This window comes from Periophthalmus magnuspinnatus, chromosome 1 (genome assembly GCF_009829125.3).
Source record: "Periophthalmus magnuspinnatus isolate fPerMag1 chromosome 1, fPerMag1.2.pri, whole genome shotgun sequence".
Taxonomy (NCBI): domain Eukaryota; kingdom Metazoa; phylum Chordata; class Actinopteri; order Gobiiformes; family Gobiidae; genus Periophthalmus; species Periophthalmus magnuspinnatus.
Window position 1 is genome coordinate 21,202,822 of NC_047126.1, and position 19,477 is coordinate 21,222,298.

Sequence of the window (19,477 nt, forward strand, 5' to 3'; positions counted from 1 at the left end):
GACAGAAGCAAGTACAAGACCTTCCTCCAGAAAAGTTACATAGTGCACCTTTAAAACATGTTGCATAGGCCAGTCCTCATATCTGGAGATCAGACCCCAGAAGCACTGAAGGATGGGTCAAATGCAGAGGACCCTTTCCATCTGAATATCTCTTATTAAATTATCTAATTAAAGAAAAAGTTATGAAGAATTATCTTTATAATGTTGTCTGTGTCTGCAGCACATTCTCTGACTTCTTGCCATACAGTTTGAAATGCAATCTTGAACTACATTACCAGTCAAAAATTTGGACACAAGAAGTCTCCTGAAATTGTGTTCACTTCACTTATCAGGGACAAGAAATACCGAAAGTGTGCAAAGTAATGATCAAAGCAAAGGGTGGCTATTTTAAAACATCTAAAACAAGTTATTATTATTATTATTATTATTATTATTATTGTTATTGTTATTGTTATTGTTATTGTTATTGTTATTGTTATTGTTATTGTTATTGTTATTGTTATTATTATTATTATTATTATTATTATTATTATTATTATTATTATTAATTTATTTTTATTTTTTGCTTGCTACATTCCATGGGTGTTCATTCATAGTTGTTATTCAGTGAGAATCTACAATGTAAATAATCATGAAACTAAAGACGAGGCATAAATGAAAAAGTGTGTCCAAACTTTTAATTGTTATTGTATTAAATTTATAAAGGCTAGTATTTTTTAATTGTTCAGAGATGTGTTTATTCATTATTATTCCATTTGTAACAATAAACTGTCTTAATCTCAGAGGGAAAATACATTTGAGGATACCTACATTATCCTAATCTAAGCGCGTCTACAATTGGCCGAACCATCTGTCAATCATTTGAATCCCGGCAGGGGGAGAGGGGGCGGGACTTGGTGATCCTGTGATTCACGAGGGCAAAGAACAAGGCCAGAGCACGCGAACAGCTGTCTGACGCGACCACCTCTTCACCCTCTCCTTCCCCTTTTAGTTTACGCGTTTTTACGGCAAAATCTGTTATGACAACTTAAGTTTTAGTCCGCTTTCTTCGGATTTGACTGTAAACTGGAGCGTTTTGGGGGATAAGGCGCGTGTTTTCCGTCCTGTTGTTGCACTATGTTTGGAAGTTGCATTGGTTGAGCGCTTCTGGAGGAGAGGAGCGGGAGGAGAGGAGCGTACACGCCGAGGATGGAGCGCACATTCCGGGGAGAGATGAGCATTAAGCGGTGCCTGGCTGTCGGTTTGTTGGGAGTCCTGGAGATGCTGCTTTTAATAAGGTAAGTGCAATGATTTAGATTATGTTGTTAACTCTGGATGCACGCATTTGTTACGTGAGAACCTTACAACCCAATTAGATGGAGAAACAAAAAGCTGTAGAATAAACTCTTGTACTTTAACATATTTTAGCACATCAAATTAAGATAAGATACTAAGATACTAAGAAAAATATAAGATAAATAAGAAAAATAATGTATAATGTCTCAAAATAACATCAAAACTGTCTCACTAATCAAAAATGTGTGGAATAATCATTTTGTATTTTTTCATAACCTTAACATTAGCCCTGCTGGTGGTTCTATCCCTGTTCCCAGAAGTGCATATTCTGACATTTGTGCTCATGAGCAAGACACTGCTTTTAAGTCTTTCTTCAATTGTATAAAATGTTGTCACCATACTAAAATTTTAAACTCAAATTCGATACTAAGAAATACACTTGATAATTAATACCGATTCTGATACCACAGTGATAATAAAAACACTATTGCTATAGACAATAGTAAGTGGTTTTCAACATTAAATTATAGTGTTTTTTTACCACGTGGTCTTATATCTGTGTAATCCCTCGGTGGTCCAGGTATGTTCTCTAGTGGTCAATGGGAGTACACTAGTCTATGAGGTTTTATACTTGTCCACAGCTCAAGATCATGCTAAAGCGATTCAGGAAAGGTTAATTTCTGTGCTGTTAATGTGACTGATTACTGTTTAGTATCTGATTTTTGATACTTAGTTGAACATGGCTGAGTATGAATGGGCAACATAATAGTCAACTTAATTAGCTCATTGCGTAATATGACAAATACCGAATACAATAGTTTGAACCTTATGAATTTTATCAAACACATTTATAGACTGAGGGAGACCTTTTGTTCTCCCATATAAGTGACATGTTTTATATGTCATTATATTTGAAAAACTGAACTAAACCAAATCAAACATTTGTTATTGGCCTGTTACTGAAGAGTGGCAATATTTATTATTAACAGAGAGCAGAACTCTCTCGTAATAATGTTTGGATATTAAACTTTTTCTGATTTCTTTGGCAGTCAAATAAGAGAAGAAAACAGTTATAAGACAGGATAAAAGAAGAGAAGGGGGGGGAGAGGGCGGGAAGGAGAGAGAGAGAAGTAAAGGGAGTGAAAGAAGAATAGTAATGGAAATAGGAGAGAAAGACAGAGAGTTAGAGGGCAGATAGAGAGAAAGAACACCGAAAAAACGAGGAAAGAAGAGGGAGTACAGAGGGAGAGGGGAAAGGAAAAGAGCAAAAAAGAGGAGAGACAGAGGAGGAAAGAAGAGGGTGTACAGAGGGAGAGGGGAAAGGAAAAGAGCAAAAAAGAGGAGAGACAGAGGAGGAAAGAAGAGGGTGTACAGAGGGAGAGGGGAAAGGAAAAGAGCAAAAAAGAGGAGAGACAGTAGGCTCCACAGCAATAGACATTTAGACAGAGATTTAAAGAGGGGAATGAGAGAAAAGGGTGAAAGATGAAGAGAGAACGGAGGGAGTGATGGGGGAATGAGAGAGGGGAAAAAGAAATGGTGAGAGAGATAGAGTTAGAGAGAGACAGGTATAGCCAGAGAAAGAGATGAGATTGACAGAGGGGCAGAAAGAGGGAGGGGAGAGGGAGAGGGAGAGGCTGGGAGTGATAGGAGACTGAGAGAAAAACAGAAAGAGAGAGGTGGAAGAGAGATGTAAATATGTATAATTAGAGGTATGAGAGGGAGATAAAGAGAGAAGAGTGTTGGTGATGGGAGCGAGAGGAGAGAGAGAGGAGAGATGGGGTAGTCAGAGAGAATAAAGAAATAGAAAGAGAGGAACTTGCAAGAGGAGCCGTGAGGTGTAGAAAAAGAGAGAGGAAGGGAGAAAGAAATAGAAAGACAGAATGGGAGGGAGGTAGAGACAAGGTTAGCCAGAGAGAGAAAAAAAGAGAGAGGACAATGAGACAGAGAAATCAAGCGATAGAAATAGAGAAAGACAAGACTGAGAGAGAAAACTGAAGAGCAGCGCATGAGCCATTGACAAACAATAAGCCGGTTAGGTCTTGAATTTGAGCCCGACCGTGACCTTGTAAGAAGATTTAACCCGACTTTGATGTCTCAGATCCTGCTTTTTATCCTAAAGTCTGCACAAAGTTTAGGAAAGGAGTCAAAAGTGGAATTTTAGTGACATACTGTATGCTTAGACTGAGGATCAACCAGAAATGTCATAATATAAGACAACAAATTAAATATATTAGATTTTCTGGAACTAAAAGACTTGAAGACAGTAAACATGAACTTATTGAGTGATATATCAGTTCCAGTATCTGTGTGATATTGGGCATCTGTCATGCTCATGTGTCATTCGCAGTTTGCCCACACTGCATGAGATTGGTGTTTTTTGAACAGACTAAGGAGTACAAATAGAATGGACATTATGCTAAAATATAAATGTATGTTTACACCCTCATGTCACATATGAGTTTGCAATAAATACATTTTATTACTATTTTAAAACTATAATAGAATTTTTGGGCCTTGATGGACTTTAAAATCCTAAGTACGACGGTATTCATACTACAAAAGTCACATTCACAGGACAGAAATTAACTTTCCTGAATAGCTTTAGAATGATCTTGAGCTGTATCAGAACAAGTATAAGACCATAGACTAGTATACACCCATGGACCACTACCACTACTATGGAACCTACGGGATGACTGAGGGATTACACAGATGTAATCCACATGGGAATATAAAAGTACTACAATTTAATGCTGAAAATGACATTCTATTGTCAAAGAGTGTTCTTAATTATCATAGTGGTCCAAATCAAGTTTGACATTTTAGCATTCAACAACACTAGTTAGACCATTTCAGTTTTAAAGTTCTGACTTTAATGTGATGATGAAATTATGATTCTGAATGTGGGGTCAGTATTTTTTGTTGTTTATTTTGTTGGCTTTAGTGATATATTTGAGTGTGGCTTGTGCGCTGGATTAATTTGTACTTTATACTCTGAAAGCTTTATTTTTCCACTCAGCATCAGTGTAATGAGCTCTACCTTCAAAGTGAGAATATTCAGTGCTATTTCAGGACAGAATTTTGTTTATCAAATATTTAACATTTTTGGGTAATGCCAGATGGTGCACCTCCTCAATGCAATATTCAAATTTATCACACTTCAATTGTCATAACAAAATAGTCCATTTCATCTGACATATAGGGCTGTGGACAACTAAAGAAATTATTGGTTGATTAAAGACATGCCGATCGATTAGTCTGATATAAAGGGGTCGTTGCAGAAGCTCTCAAAAACTATTATCTATCTCTGTGTATATGAGCCAAACTGCACTCCTGGCATTGAAATAATCTATACCAAGATTTCAACTGCACGGGAGTTCAAGCAAAACAACTATTTACGCTTAAAAAAGTACATGAAAACAGTGTATTTATATAGAGACATATTACAACCCCACGGATGTATCAAATCTTTTCTGTATTAAACTGTTCCCTTTGGGTTGATTGTGTTTTGACACAGTGCTCTTCCGAATGTTTCACAGCTACTTTCTGTCTTGGCTCTTCCATTTTATAATGGTACAAAAGAAATCAAGGACAACATGATTTTTATTTGTCGTGCTCGCTTTTTCTATGAATGTCACCACAGTTAGGCTTGTCATGATTCATATATTGACTTATAGTGTTAAATAAATTATATTTTTGGGCTCAGTATTTTACATGTGTGCCTTGTCTTTGCGCAGTAGGGCACAGGGTAGTCAAAAGTATCAAAAATCAGATACTAACTAGGTACTCATTTTAGCAGCTATCGACACTAAAAAGAGTCACATTCACAGGACAGAAATGAGGGATTAAAGCTACATGGTAATATGAAAGAATGACATAGTTTTAAAAAATGATTATTGTGATATCGGAGTGGGTATTGAGTTTATTCCTTTGTATTGGAATTGAGTTTGAAATATTAGTATGGGTGTAATTTGCAAATTGGACTGTATAAGCATGTTCTGAAATGTGATTCTTATATTAGTTAGTCAGTACATATTTCAGTGTTTGTCAGTTTGTCTCAGCGTGTTTTAAGTGTCTATTTTGAACAGAATACTCTCCACTATTGCAAAGCTAATCGCAATAGCAATGCTTGTCAGATCGTTCAACTCTAGTTTAAGACAAACAGTGTAAAAACTATTTGATTATTTACCTTTGTTCTGCCCCTGAGTACAGTCCCTCTCCCTGCTTCCATCTGTCTAGTTTGAGCTGCACCTTCCTCCTGACACAGCCCCAGCTCCTGCTTTGGTCCTGGGGCAGGGCCGGCCACCCAATCACATGGACCTTTGCACATTTGGCCTAAAGAGAGGGCTATTTTTACTGCAAAACTCAACAACCCAGCCACTGCCAGAATACATCAATGACACATATTAACATTTGGAATAAGTTAAACAGACAGACAAACGCGTAAAGTCCCTTTGTTATTAAATGGATATACTTTGGCAAGTTTAGACACTAGACGAGACGAAAGGAGACTACAGACAGAAAGGTTCTGGGTTCGACTCCCGGGCCTATCTGTGTGGAGTCTGCACATTTCTTTCTGTGTCTGGATGGGTTTCCTCTGGGCACTTGGATTTCCTCATCAACCTAAAACATGCACCATAGGCAAATCCTCCAGCTAAGGTAGTTCTGACCATGCGTAGCACCACATCTGACAGGTTGCGCCAGCAGCACTGAAGGATGGGTCAAATGCAAAGGAAATAAATAAAATGTGCAAATGACAGATTAGACATAATTATATTTAAGATGTATTTATTATATTTTGTAGGTTTTTAATTTTTGGTGAAGTTTATAATTTTACTTCCTGGTTGGATACAGGAAGCAGATATACATACGAACATACGAACGACATACGAAGAGGTCATTTCATAACTGTTACCTAGCAACCATAATGTTAAGAAGGGTTAAAACTTGTAGCTTATACATCACTAATTTCATTCATTCATTTCATTTATTTATTTATTTATTTTGAGCACAAGTATCAGGTACACTTAAAGCACATTTCACAAATTTTATTCTTATACAAGCTCAAAAAGGAGTGGGAAGAAGAAAACTTATTAAATCCTACCCCTATCTTCCATTAGGACAGGATTAGCTTTCTATTCAGTTGACAACATTGCATAATCTTTATCATTAGACCAATAAAAACAGATGATAACGCCATTATTTTTTCAAATTTAAGGATTAAACTGGATGTAGTGCGAGTGGAGTGTGAGTGTATTATTCTCGGAGTGGCCATTTACTGCAGTCCAAAGTGCGACTGCTGAGTTCAAACTGGCCCAAGTGCACCGCTCTTGGAGCAAATGCTCTTTTATGTTAACCTAAGTGGCACTGTGAAAACGACCTAAGAGTGTTGCTTAGTCCTTTAGACTTCAGGTTTCAAACAGCCATATCTCCTCTCTGAACAGCTATGTTGGGCCCAGTCTTGTGAGGGTGAGAGACGTGGGAGTCAGAGCTGCTTAAATATTGAGTTTGATTTATTCCGAGGAGGGCACATAAAAGATGGATGTTTGGGACTAAAATAATCTGAATTTATTTGAGTCTAAAAAAGATCAGCTCAGTATCAGCTCTCAGAGGACATGTCACTGCTACGGACCTGAGCCTGTGACGGAAACGCTGCAATAATATACAAGTGTGTGGATTTATCAAGTGGGACTTAACAAGAATATGGTACACATTATATTTCATTAAAAACACACACACACACACACAAAAATTTAAATATAATTTTGTATAACCCCCAAAATGTGTAAAATATTTGATCAGTGTCTATGTAATTTCAATAATCAGAACATTGTACTTCAGTTTACTTTTCACCTGCAGACCTTTCCCTAAACCCCCTCCCCCCGTGGTTGCATGTGATCCAGAATACATGCTTCTTCAATACTTTACAAAGATGTTATACTGGTCATGGGTGAATCTCCCTAGACATGATTGACAGGTTGATCAGCCAATCAGAGGCACATCCATACCAAAATAAATATGGCTGGTTATGAGAAAAGAGAAAAACTATCACAAGGTACAAAAAACATTTCATATTTCTGCAGAATCAATGACCGGAGCACTAAAGTCTGTTAAACTGAGGTGAGATTTGGTTTGTAAAATCATATAAGTGAAAAATGAGCTCCTTCATTTCACATTCATCACTGAAATAAACTCATCTGATTACATGATCATGGTTGGCTCTGGCTGGAGACACGGCAGAGGGAGCGGTGACCAGACTGATATCCATCTATCCACAGAGAGATATCAGTCTGGACTTGCCAGGCAACTCTTTCAAATGTAACCACCTGCACACTTTTGGAAAACAAGACATTTCAACTGTTAGCAGAAGTCATTTTCAATCAACTCAAAACATCTTGATTTCAAAAACAACCTGAAACCTTGAAACCTTGTCCACCATGGACCACTCCTGGACAAATGAGGGATTACACCGACTCAACCCCTCTTAACAATTTTCACCCCTAAAGACAATGAGACAGTTAATTATCTATTTGGTAGTGTCTTGTCTGTTATTGCCATGCTACTCACCATTTGATGTTCCGTACAAGCTCTCGGACACATTTGCCTCATTTCTGCCTCCCTCCAGTGGCCAGGCCTCTTGGGGATGTTGGCAATAGTAAATATTTGATTTGTTCTGGTTCAAATCAGGTTATAAACAGCCAGATCAGAGCAGCAGCTGTGAGAAGCTGAGCCAATTGGAGATTAAAATTTCCCATTCAAGGTATTTTAAGTAGACACATTACAGTAATTGTATTACAGTATTACAACAAATAAATGTATTTTAACACTATTCATTTTAGCTTCCTCCCATTTGTTTTGAATATTACTGGACTATAGAATATTGTGATGTCATCTGAAACCCATGAATAGCCACTGCTGTCAGCAGGAGGTGGCGAAGGGGGGCACCATTTCAAAGTGAACGTTTGGCTAAAGGCACCGGTCGACCCTGTTCAGAGCTGTCAGATCAACTATGCCTCAAAGCCTGTTGGGATATGTAGTGTTTGTGTTAAACCGGCGGCTAATTACTTTAAACAGGAACTGCAAATAGTCCACAAGGTGAAAGGGCCAATTACAGGTTATGTTTGGACACTTGCCTTGGATATGATATAATTTAGGCTTTTTTAAAATTAATTCATTGGCCATTTGATCATGTATGTCCTGTGAATATTGCCTGGTAAATTCAGAATATCTCTTTGTATTTTTGATGCAGATATCTGATCTCAGTCTGGTCCCATTGCATCTTAAGCCTGGCCAAATGTGATCGTACAATTTATTTATTTTTTATTTTTATTTTTCTCAGTGACGCATGTGAAATGAAGAAGCTCCTGGGTCAGCTATGAGTTACAAATAAACTCAAAATTCTCTCTCCACAGATGAATGTTTTCTAATACAGATGGGCCATGGGTGTCCCTGGTTAATCCACATGTTAATCATGTTCATTTGAAAACAGAAATTCACCGGTGACCAGACTCATGTCTTCTTAAAGTACTGAAGAACTGTGTGTTCTGGATCCCAGGCAACCGTGAATATAATGGGCCAGGTTGGACTCTCGCTACCTACACAATGTTAATGCTGAACCAATCTGTCACCGCTGTGGCATTTAAATCACTGCCAGGGTAGATGATGGGTAAATGTCTACAATCTTTGCCTCATTACCAGGCAACAACAATAGGTGTGAGCATTTCTCAGCATAGGGGACGATACACTTCACTGTAAAAAAACAGTCCCCTCCAGTGTTTCTCACCTGAGGTACAAGTTTCCACCGATGTGTCCTGCTGACCACTCATGTTCTCATCTCATGGGTGTCCACTGCATTTGGCCCCAACTGGTGTATCTCTTGCAGATTATGGAATAAATTTATTGTAATGGAAAGTTTTGTTTCTGATTTTACCGTTTTGCGACAGACATAGATTAAGCCACAAACACACAAGGAAGGTGATTGCACGACCAAATTGCCCTGCCCAAGTATCAGATATGACAGATAAGCACTGAGAAAGGAGAGACATTTCCTCTGTAAGCAGTTGTTAAATAGGGTTACTATGAGATTTGATCAGAGATTTGTGTGGGTGTTCTGGCTCCACAGCACAGCACCCAAGGGATCGGTGCCTTTGAGATAGGAGGTGTTGGGGCCGCGGTGTGCACTTATAAAAGGTGTAGGTGTCTATAAAAGAGCAGTGCTGATGTGCACTACGTCTCTTGAGCCACTGTACAAAGCTCTGCTGACCACTGCTGCCAAAAGAGCAGTCATGCAAGACTTGCGTCTCCTCCACTGTCATTGCCCCGGGCTGTCAATCAAAATGTGGGCCTGATCTAGCACACCGTCCCTGTCTATGAGAGGTTCAACTCGTTCCTCAGCTCCATGTAGAGTTGTCTACGGTTCTGACGGTAGCCTACCTACTGGCAACTAACTTTATAAGATAACCAAGGCGGCACAATGTGAATAATTTAGTCACAAAATGAAATATGTTTGATGACAGACAGAACACGAGGACGTGAGGAAATTTGACATGGCAGCATTCATACTGCACATAGGGTAAGAAGATACACTTTAGGATAACTCTATATACAAACTGCAGAGCAGTGCTGAGCCGATACAGAGTGGGGGCGAGGGGCTCTGCTCTGCTGCAAGGAGGCTGTCCGGCCTTTAATTTGGTCCACTCCACCAGATATTTAGGCACCACACTCCCCTTGCTTAGAGCTCCACGCTCTCAGCAGTAGCACTGACACTATCTGCCAGTAGATTATCTTGGTAATGCTACTGCTGCGTTGAGATTGGGGACAAGATACAGCCCTAAATGTTTACTAAATTAAACTCAGGTAAAGCTTGAATGTTTGAAGACATCTTGATTGAGGATGCTTACAGACAAAATAGGTTTTTCATCATGTTGAGATTGACAGTGACATTTGCGTCCCCAAAGTTTGTATTTTATGTTTCATAAAAAACATTAAAGGTGCTTGACAGATGTTTAAGCTGGAGAAGTGGATGTCCTCCCCCTTTTACTGTTAATCCCCCTTTCAGAGAAGACAAATATTAACTAAGCTTTAAATTATTATGTTAGTTCAGCTTTGAAACCAAATATTAAGAGCATTATGCATTAGTGGTAGTAAACTTGTGCATGCTGTTGTGTCCTTGAGCAAGACACTTATATATTAAATAGGGATGTTATGAAGAAATTACTATTATTAAACATATTTTCATCTGAATTCTTTGGAATATGATAGTGAAGATCCCACAACATCCAAAAAGTTGCATCTCTACAATTCTGAGCGCGAGTTTCTTTTACATAATATTGCAATACATATCATACAGTAACATGAAAATTATGACAATATTGTACCAAAAGATTCAGCTAGTCCTTAACATTAAAGTTATTTAAAAATAGCTGGATTTTATAATGATCCCTGTAATTGTTTTATTTGTACTTTCTGATCAGTTTTATCATCCTTCTCACACCTCCAAAATATGTTTGTTAAAAGTATCAAAAAATTTGGTACGAAACGAAGCTAAAACTAATAACAAACCTAGATACCCTTTTGAGCTGGTATCGAAACTAAAAAGAGTCACATTCACAGAGCAGAAATGAACCTTCTTGAATAGCTTTAAAATGTATAAAATGAAGTACACGCTCACGGACCACCATGTAACCTACCTGGACGACTGAGGGATTACATTCATATAACACCAAAATCTTCTAAATAAATTGTTATCATCATGATATAGGAATCTCTACTAAGTATCGAGTCTACTCCTTTTCCTTCAAAATCGAGTTTGACATTTTAGCATCGTGACAACACTACTCCAGATATCGGGTTTGGACAGTTCATTTTAAAGTGTAACTCCTCTCTGAACCACGCCTGTGTTTGATGCTCCTCGGCGTTCACGCTTATGACACTTTTCAAAACTGTGAAATTGAGTTTTTGTGTTAGGGAAATGCTGCAGTTAAACACCAATGAATAATTTGTAATGTTTCAGAGTATATGCAAGACTAACTGAAACACTGCACATTAACGGACAATTTTTACAATATATTCTTTGGGAGAAAAACAAACTAAATGTACTCATTTACAAGAATAAAGGTTGAAATTTTGCATAGACTCTCCAGATAAAAGATACCAGTGATTTTTGTTTTGATTTTATTCCAGGTAATACTCATGCAAGTATCACAATCATTTCGGAACAATGAGTCCTGTACAAAGAATTATACCTAGATGGATGGATAGATAGATGGATAGATAGATAGATCAATCCCCATAGACCCCAGCTTGAACTGACCTACAAAATAAATATGTACTTAAAACTTTAATGTACTTTAAAAATGTATGAAAAACATCTATCATCTGATCTATCGGATGATAATGTTTCCTCATCAAAAAACCTACCTGGAGTTGATTTTGCCAATCTCTACTGAATAAAAGGTAAAAGGCAGCCGTTAACTTGAAAACTACAGCTTCATGACGTCACAAGGTGAAACAGCATTTCGGTCTTTGGAGATGTAGATTGTCTAATAATCCAGGATTACTGAAACATGTGTGAATGAAAGTAAGTAATGAATACTTTTTTTATCTTGTCAGTATCAATATATTGTTATGTATCAGAGTGACCTCAGATTAAGCTAAACATAAAGGTAAACAACGTAACGTTTCTGGGAGAGGGCCTGCAACCTGCCTGTTTCCATGAAGATGCTTGGAATGTTCCACAGTACAGCATTAAACTTAACTATCTTGCATGCACTTGATTAGAGGTTTTATTATTGCTGAAAAGTAAACATACTGTCTTGCGACAAGTGGTGTTCCCTCTACAGATCTGACCTTTGATTGGTCAGGTGACGTCACTTGCTTGTTTTCATGGAGATAGTCTAATGCCATACTGTGGAACATTCTAGACAAAGAAAAACATCTCCACAGAGACATATAGGAACAGAAAAGTTACACAGTGCACCTTTAATGGTAAATTCCCTTTCACGGTTATTTGGAAGTGTGGTGATAGAATAATTTAAACTAGCTGTACTTATGTAATGCTGGTGTGAATGAGTGTATGAGAGGAGACAGAGGCCCAGCGCATCTGTCCCACTGTGGATCAGACCATTATGTAACTGTGTGTTCACTACAGCGGCCCATACAACGCTCCACTGCTCTAATACTATAGCACTAACTGGGCCTCTGTCATTAATATGGGCCTGAATGAAGGACAGGGAACACCTTAAAGAGGACATACCATGCAAAATAAACTTTCACCCTTAAATGCCTTTTATTGTATATTTTGAGTGTCTAGAAGTGCAGAAAAGCTGACATCAATCACTTGAGTAAATGCAGAGAAACATTTATATTCAGTGCAGTGTATTTTTCAAGCCGTTCAGATATTCACATTGTCTGTTATGTATTTCTATCTATCACGTCATACCAAATACAGCGGAACCTCTAAACAAGGTCAAGAACATCCGGCGCAACACTTTCTGCGGACACCATGTTTTTTTCCTCAGTAGCAATTTTGTAGTCCAAGCTCTAGGATGTCCAAAGGGCCGGTGGATATGTCAAAATTGTTGGTTTTTGGTTATGTTAGCCAGCACAATTCATTATACCGACCTCCTGCATCTGAACCATTGAGAACGGCATGGTTAAGTCCTGTTTATGTGTGCCAAGAACTTCAAAGAGAGTGCATCAGTAACCTCCGCCAGTACCGAGAAGGATTTTCCCAAAGACGACATTTGATGGAGGGGTCAGTTCAGTCTATCGAGATGGTGGATATAGTCAGAATCAGAATCAGAATCAGAATCATTTTATTGCCATCGTTTGTGAACACAGTTCACAAACTAGGAACTTATTTTGGTGATAAAGTGCAACATAAAACATAAAACACACTGAATAAATACAAATACAAATAAGGGCATGCACGAAGTTAAAAAAAGCTTAAAAATAAAATAGAATACTTAAAGGTAGAAAATATATACAACAACAGCATCAGAACAACAGTGCAAACATGACTTATTAAAGTGACCGGTGTTATAAAGTGTCCATTTTTGTGCAAATATTATAAAGTGTTCATGAGACAAACTGCAGAGGGGAAGAAACTGTTCTTATGACGAGAGGTTCTGGTCCCAATGGACCGTAGCCTCCTGCCAGAGGGAAGTGGCTCAAATAGTCCATGTCCAGGCTGAGAGGTGTCAGCTGCTATACGGCCTGCTCGCCCCCGAGTCCTGGAGACGTACAGGTCCTGTAGAGATGGAAGGCTGCAGCCAATCACCTTCTCAGCAGAGCGCACAATGCGCTGCAGTCTCTGTCTGTCTCTGGCAGTGGCCCCAGTGAACCACACAGTGATGGAGGAGGTGAGGATGGACTCAATGATGGCCGTGTAAAACTGCACCATCATCTGGACCGGCAGCTTGCGTTTCCTCAGCTGCCGCAGGTGGAACATCCTGTGATGGGCTTTCTTAATGAGGGAGCTGATGGGTGGCTCCCACTTGAGATCCTGGGTGATGCAGGTACCGAGGAAGCGGAAAGAGTCCACAGTGGTGATGGGGGAGTCCGTCAGGGTGAGGGGAGGCAGGGGGGCTGTGACTTTCCTGAAGTCCACAATCATCTCCACTGTCTTCTTGGCGTTAAGCTCCAGGTTGTTGCTGCTGCACCAGGACACCAGCCGGTCCACCTCCCTCCTGTAGGCAGACTCATCGCCGTCCGAGATGAGTCCAGTGAGGGTGGTGTCATCCGAAAACTTAACCAGTTTAACGGAGTCGTGGCTGGAGGTGCAGCAGTTGGTGTACAGGGAGAAGAGCAGGGGAGAAGTAAAGCGGTAAGTCCTACGCAATCAAACTAGGTCTAATAAACAATGTAATGCTATTTAAAATAGCATTATATTGTTTATTAGACCTAGTTTGATTGCGCTGCTGTCTAGTATCCTAGCCATTTCTTATGGTAGCATTAGCATTGGGTCTTGTGTTATCTATATTTTTCAGGGTTAGGGTTAGAGTTAGGGCTCGCTGCTTGGGGACACGTGTTCATAAGTGCTTGAAAAATACTATGTTGTTTCCATTCGGCAAAACTTACGATCAGACAGACTTCTCTTAGGTGGCGTTAGCTTGGCACTAGTGTTAGCATGCCATTGTGTAACTGCACTGATTGTAGCCATTTCCCCTGGACTATTGTTGTAGTAAAATGCTAATGCCAAGGTTCATTAGACAACCCAATGATTTCTCTCATACCTTTTATGTTAAGGTAAGGATTATATGATAGATTTTGGTGTGGCACTACCACAACATCAAAAGCTTTTTGTGACTATGTTAGCTCATGGCCGCAATCCAGCATGTTTTCAAAATGTAACAGTATTTTGTTATGTTTACGTGTTTATTGAAATGCACTGTTAATATCAACTAAATCAAAGCATAAATAATCTGGTTTGTTTTCATTAGTGTCATTTATGATTCCCTTTGTTGTAGAATATTTTAATCATTATTCTTTAAGCACAACCATTGTTTAACTGTTTAGAATTTGTAGTCATGTTACATCTGCCTTTGTCCCTGTTGTGATTACAGCTACAGTGACTGTTTTATTGCAGCTGTCTCTGGTGTGTAGAAATACATGAAAGAACTAATTGCTTTCACTGTCGCTCTTCCTTTTTCAGAATTGTCTAGTGTAATCCCTCAATCGTCCAGTTCTGATCCATAGCAAAAGACGAGGTTTAAATCTGTCAAATGGACAAATCATTGTAGGAATGTTATCCAAGTCGCTTCTTCAGTTCTGGTCAGATTGCCCTATCTGAAGGGAGGGGCTAACTACACTGAAACTGTAAACAGCTACAGTCTCCAGTTTCAGCCTTAACAATACTATTCAACATTTAATGGCCCTCCTATTGTTCTCTTGTGTTTCATAGATCTGTGAGAGATTATGCCTCAGCCTCCCCTTCCTGTTTAAGGAAGGATTGTCTTTCCTAACAAAAATAGCTTCTTTAACTCCCCTCTCAAACCATTTATTTTCTCTGGCTAAGATCTGTACATCACTATCTTCAAAGGAGTGGTTAGTGGCTTTGAGATGGAGATGTACGACAGACTGGGGTCTAGAGGAGCTCTTCCACCGGAGTTGGTACATTCTTTTATGGCGAGTGGCTGTTTAGTTTCTCCAATGTACCGCTCACTGCACTCTTCACTACACTGAATGGAGTAGACTACATTACTTTGTTTATGGCTCAGGGCATGTTTATTTTCAGTGTAGTTAGCCCCTCTCTTCAGATAGATATAAGGCAATGTCCACCAGCAATCTGACCAGAACTGAAGAAGCGTCTTGGATGAGCAGTGAAACGTCTTCACTCTTACAACGATTTGTCCAGTTGACAGATTTATACTTCATCTTTTGCTATCCTTTTTCAGAGTTCCATCATTTGCTGTTAAGGGCTGTCAGACAGATAGCAATACCAAAAAGTTGAAATGAGAAAGGACGCAGCTATTGATGAAAACCCTCAACCCTCATGTAAAAAGTGCAGGTTTGTGAAGTTGTGCAACAATGAACCGTGCTACAAATTACTACATTGAAATGTCAGTTGATGTTGTTCTTACATTTATTTTGAATACAGGCCCACAGGCAAACCCCCAATGTGCAAATGTTGAGTCTGCACTTCATCTATGGCTTTAAAAAAAACACATCTATTGGACTGCAGCTTCCTAGCCTTAAGAAAATGTCTCAAAAAAAAAAGACTATTTCAGGAGTGATGAGTTTGAGTTGTCTGGACATAGACTGTCATCAAAGCTGTGCTGCACGCCACAGCGGAGCAGCTGTTGGACTGAGATGAACTGGACTTGAGTCAAACCTCTGGTCCTCACACAAGCTGCAGCATCACATTCAGCTTGTGCAAAAAGGCAAAAGGACCTATATTATAAAAAATTTAACGCCATGTTAGAATATTGTTACCTCCGGAGTTGTGATTTGTTTCATTCACACATGTAATCCTGCACTATTAGTCTGGCTACATCTCACAATCTCAAAATGCTCTGTGCCACCTTATGATGTCATGAAGCGGTAGTTTTCACGTTAACAGTTACTTTACCTTTTGTTTAGTAGAGGCTGGAAATTCCAGGGCTGAAATCCTCCAGATGATTCTGAGGGTGTCTGGAGTTTGTATGAACCATTCCTGAATAGCTTTAGATTTATCTTGAGCTGTAATAAGTATAAGACTAGTATACGCTCATGGACCACTATGGAACCTACCTGGAAAGCTGAGGGATTACACAGATATGAAACCACATGGTAATACAAAAGAAAGTAGTATGATTTACTGTTGAAAATCATATATCAAAATCAAGTTATTATTATATATATTTATATGGAATGGATAGATAGGCCTTTAGCATAATAACAGACTCTGTGGTCATTATTATGGAGAATACAATTGTTTGTTTGACTGCCAGATGTGTCAGCCCAGAGGGAGTCTACCATAAACAGTGTCTTTTGAGGTTTAAATGCAGCTGTGGTAGACAAACATAAAGGGGAAAACGTGTTGGAAGATTTATATATATTTTTTTAAATCAAGGAAGACATGCATTTCCTTCTTCCTACTTTCTTTCACCCGCCTCTCGCTGTCAGCCTGCTATCTGTACATTTCAACCAATCACCTCAAGCTGTTCATATAAATACACTCTCTTTTCCTCATCTTATCTCCAATACAGCAGCAGAACCATCCTCCTCCTCAGCCTCTTTATCTCCTCTTCACCTCCGCTAGTGTCTGGGCCTCAAGGGAGATATTTTCCATTTAACAAATTGTCATATGTGTGGCTCTTGTCCTGGACCAGCTCTATATTCTCTATTGAGTGCTCGAGGGTTTGTGGGAGCCACATGTTCTCTATCGATTTGGAGAAGACATTCGACAGTGCCCCTTGTGGTGTCCTTTGGGTGGTGCTCCGAGAGTGTGGGGTCCGGGGCCCTTCGCTAAGGGCTGTCCAGTCCCTGTATGACTCCAGAGTTAGAGGTTGGATTTCCGAGATTACACCAGTGCAGCACAAGAGTCCCTTCATTTCACGTGTATTAGTGAAAATAATTTAAAAAAACAACAACAATCTGATTGCATGATCATGTTTGGCCAGGCTTGAGATGGAACAGAGGGAGTGGTGACCAGACTGATATCTGTATAAATAATACAGAGATATTATTCTGGATTTGCCAGGCAAACATCCTTTAGTTTTGAACTTTTATTGTCTCTTCACCACCTTCCATATTCCCCTTTGCATTATTTAGGTCCAATCATCTTTCTCATGTAATATCCTGCTGTCACACGAGGCTCTGACCTGTTGTGACAAAGGCAAACTAATAATAAATGTTTCATATTCACCGGATAAAAATATGATTCATAATTGATGCATTCTTGATTTAATGTGCCCGGAATGCAGCCCCCTTTTGAATTAAAAGTTATATTTACACTAAGATAAGACCATGAGTTAATGTTGAGTGTGAGAATATGTTCATTTTGATTTGAGTAGTTTTGACAAACTCGCATGGAGGGTCTGCTCTATGTATTTGCCACCTTGTCTCCATGGAGAAGTTATTGGTTTGCCTCTAAAGTTCCACAGTATGATGTTAAACCTATCTACTTTGCATTCATGCCTGACACCAATGGCTTCACCCACTCGTCCCACAATAACATCTCCAGGTAAGTAGGCAGTGGGCTAAAAAGTATGGAGTGCATCTTTAAATTTATTGATAACACAATGGGTAAAGCCAATCAATGCCCTCACTGATCCAAACAATTAAAGATATATAAGTGATATATAAGACAAGTGATATACAAGACAAGTGACATATCTTCATACAAATACATTGATTTATTCAATAATTATCTGATATCAAATGATAGCGGGACAATTGTGTCTAAACTAGTCAAAATTACTCAAGCTATAGAGCAAAAGAAGCGTTTCAATAGAAGGAGCATGGTGTCACTGGCACTTAAGGAGATTAGATTTGAGGTTTTAGATGGAGGAGAAATGGATGGCTGGAGATTCAACTCTGTCTTCAAAGTTTGTCAGAAATTTTGCTGAGACGCACCAGAACTTTGGATATTGAGCTTAAGTTATAATGTTGTTTCCTCATCAAAACCATGCCTGAAGTTGTTTTATGTCTTTTATGATTCTGTCCAGTGCTCAGCCTGCAAGCTTACGTCATCCATGCGCCCACACAACAATCTCCATAAATATACAAAAGCATGATATAAAACTGTACACGACAATTTGACAAACCTGATGCTATGTGCAGTAGTTTCATTAGTGCACACTTTGCTTTGTGATAGTGTTAGCAGTTAATACCCCATAGAAGAAAAATGCCCCCTCTTTAAACCATTGCAGTCTTGCAGTCTATAGCATTGACATGACATCTTGTTTGCCTCATGACTCAAGTGCACTACACCTGACTTTTCCCTGACCACTTTCACACGTCTGACCTCACCAATATGAAACCTGACTTTTTGTTGACTGCTCACACATTTCTGACCTTACCAATATGGCACCTGTAGTGACTGTAGTGCCTCTTGGCTTCATCTTCTCTCGTCACATACAAAAATGACACATCCCTGACTCACCCAACATGGCTGACAGCACTCACATGTCTCTGTAGTTTACTCTAGCATAGCATGTTGTTAGCTACGTCAGCACCCTTTAGCCATTAGCACGAGTAAACCATGACGCTAACACTCACTTCACAGTCATAGGAGATTTATGTTACATGCTCACATTAGCGTCACTAACAACTCTATTAGATTATACAAGCTTTTGCACAATTATCTATGGGATAAATTAGCAGCACTTAAACGTTGCTAAGTGTTTCACTTCTTTAGGGTATGTAGCAAAAAAAGATCTGAAATTGGAAAGTTCTTGGAATTAGGTTACAAACTTGAATAACTCGATTTTCAATGTTGTTTGTCCAGGGTTTTTCAAAAGAGCATAAACATTAAAAAGCCTATAACAAAGTGAACAGGGATGCTTTTTACTTCTGAACAAAACTTGGTGTGTTTGGAAGTTGGAGTGCAGACAAAAAGATAATAATTTTCAGATTCAGGGTTAGTCTGTATATTGCCATTGTTCTTAGGCAAAACACTTAACTCGCTTTACTCTGTGAGGTAGTTGGTACAGAACAGCTGCCACCTCGGGCAATGTTAGTCTGTCCCTTTTGTGGTTGAGCAGATGTGAGGGGTGAA

At 39.0% G+C, this 19,477-nt stretch overlaps 1 protein-coding gene across 2 annotated transcripts in view; it reads left to right on the plus strand.

The window, feature by feature from the left end:
* Positions 1 to 932: 932 nt before the first annotated feature.
* The window catches only part of glra3 (glycine receptor, alpha 3), a 46,929-nt gene continuing 28,384 nt past the window's right edge, over positions 933 to 19,477 (plus strand). The window contains exon 1 of one of the 2 annotated variants that reach the window (XM_055229284.1): positions 933 to 1,277. In XM_055229284.1, coding sequence (XP_055085259.1) covers positions 1,189 to 1,277 — 89 coding nt within the window. In that variant the 5' untranslated portion in view covers positions 933 to 1,188. The remainder of the gene's footprint in view (positions 1,278 to 19,477) is intronic. The other variant, XM_055229299.1, reaches the window with a different exon arrangement.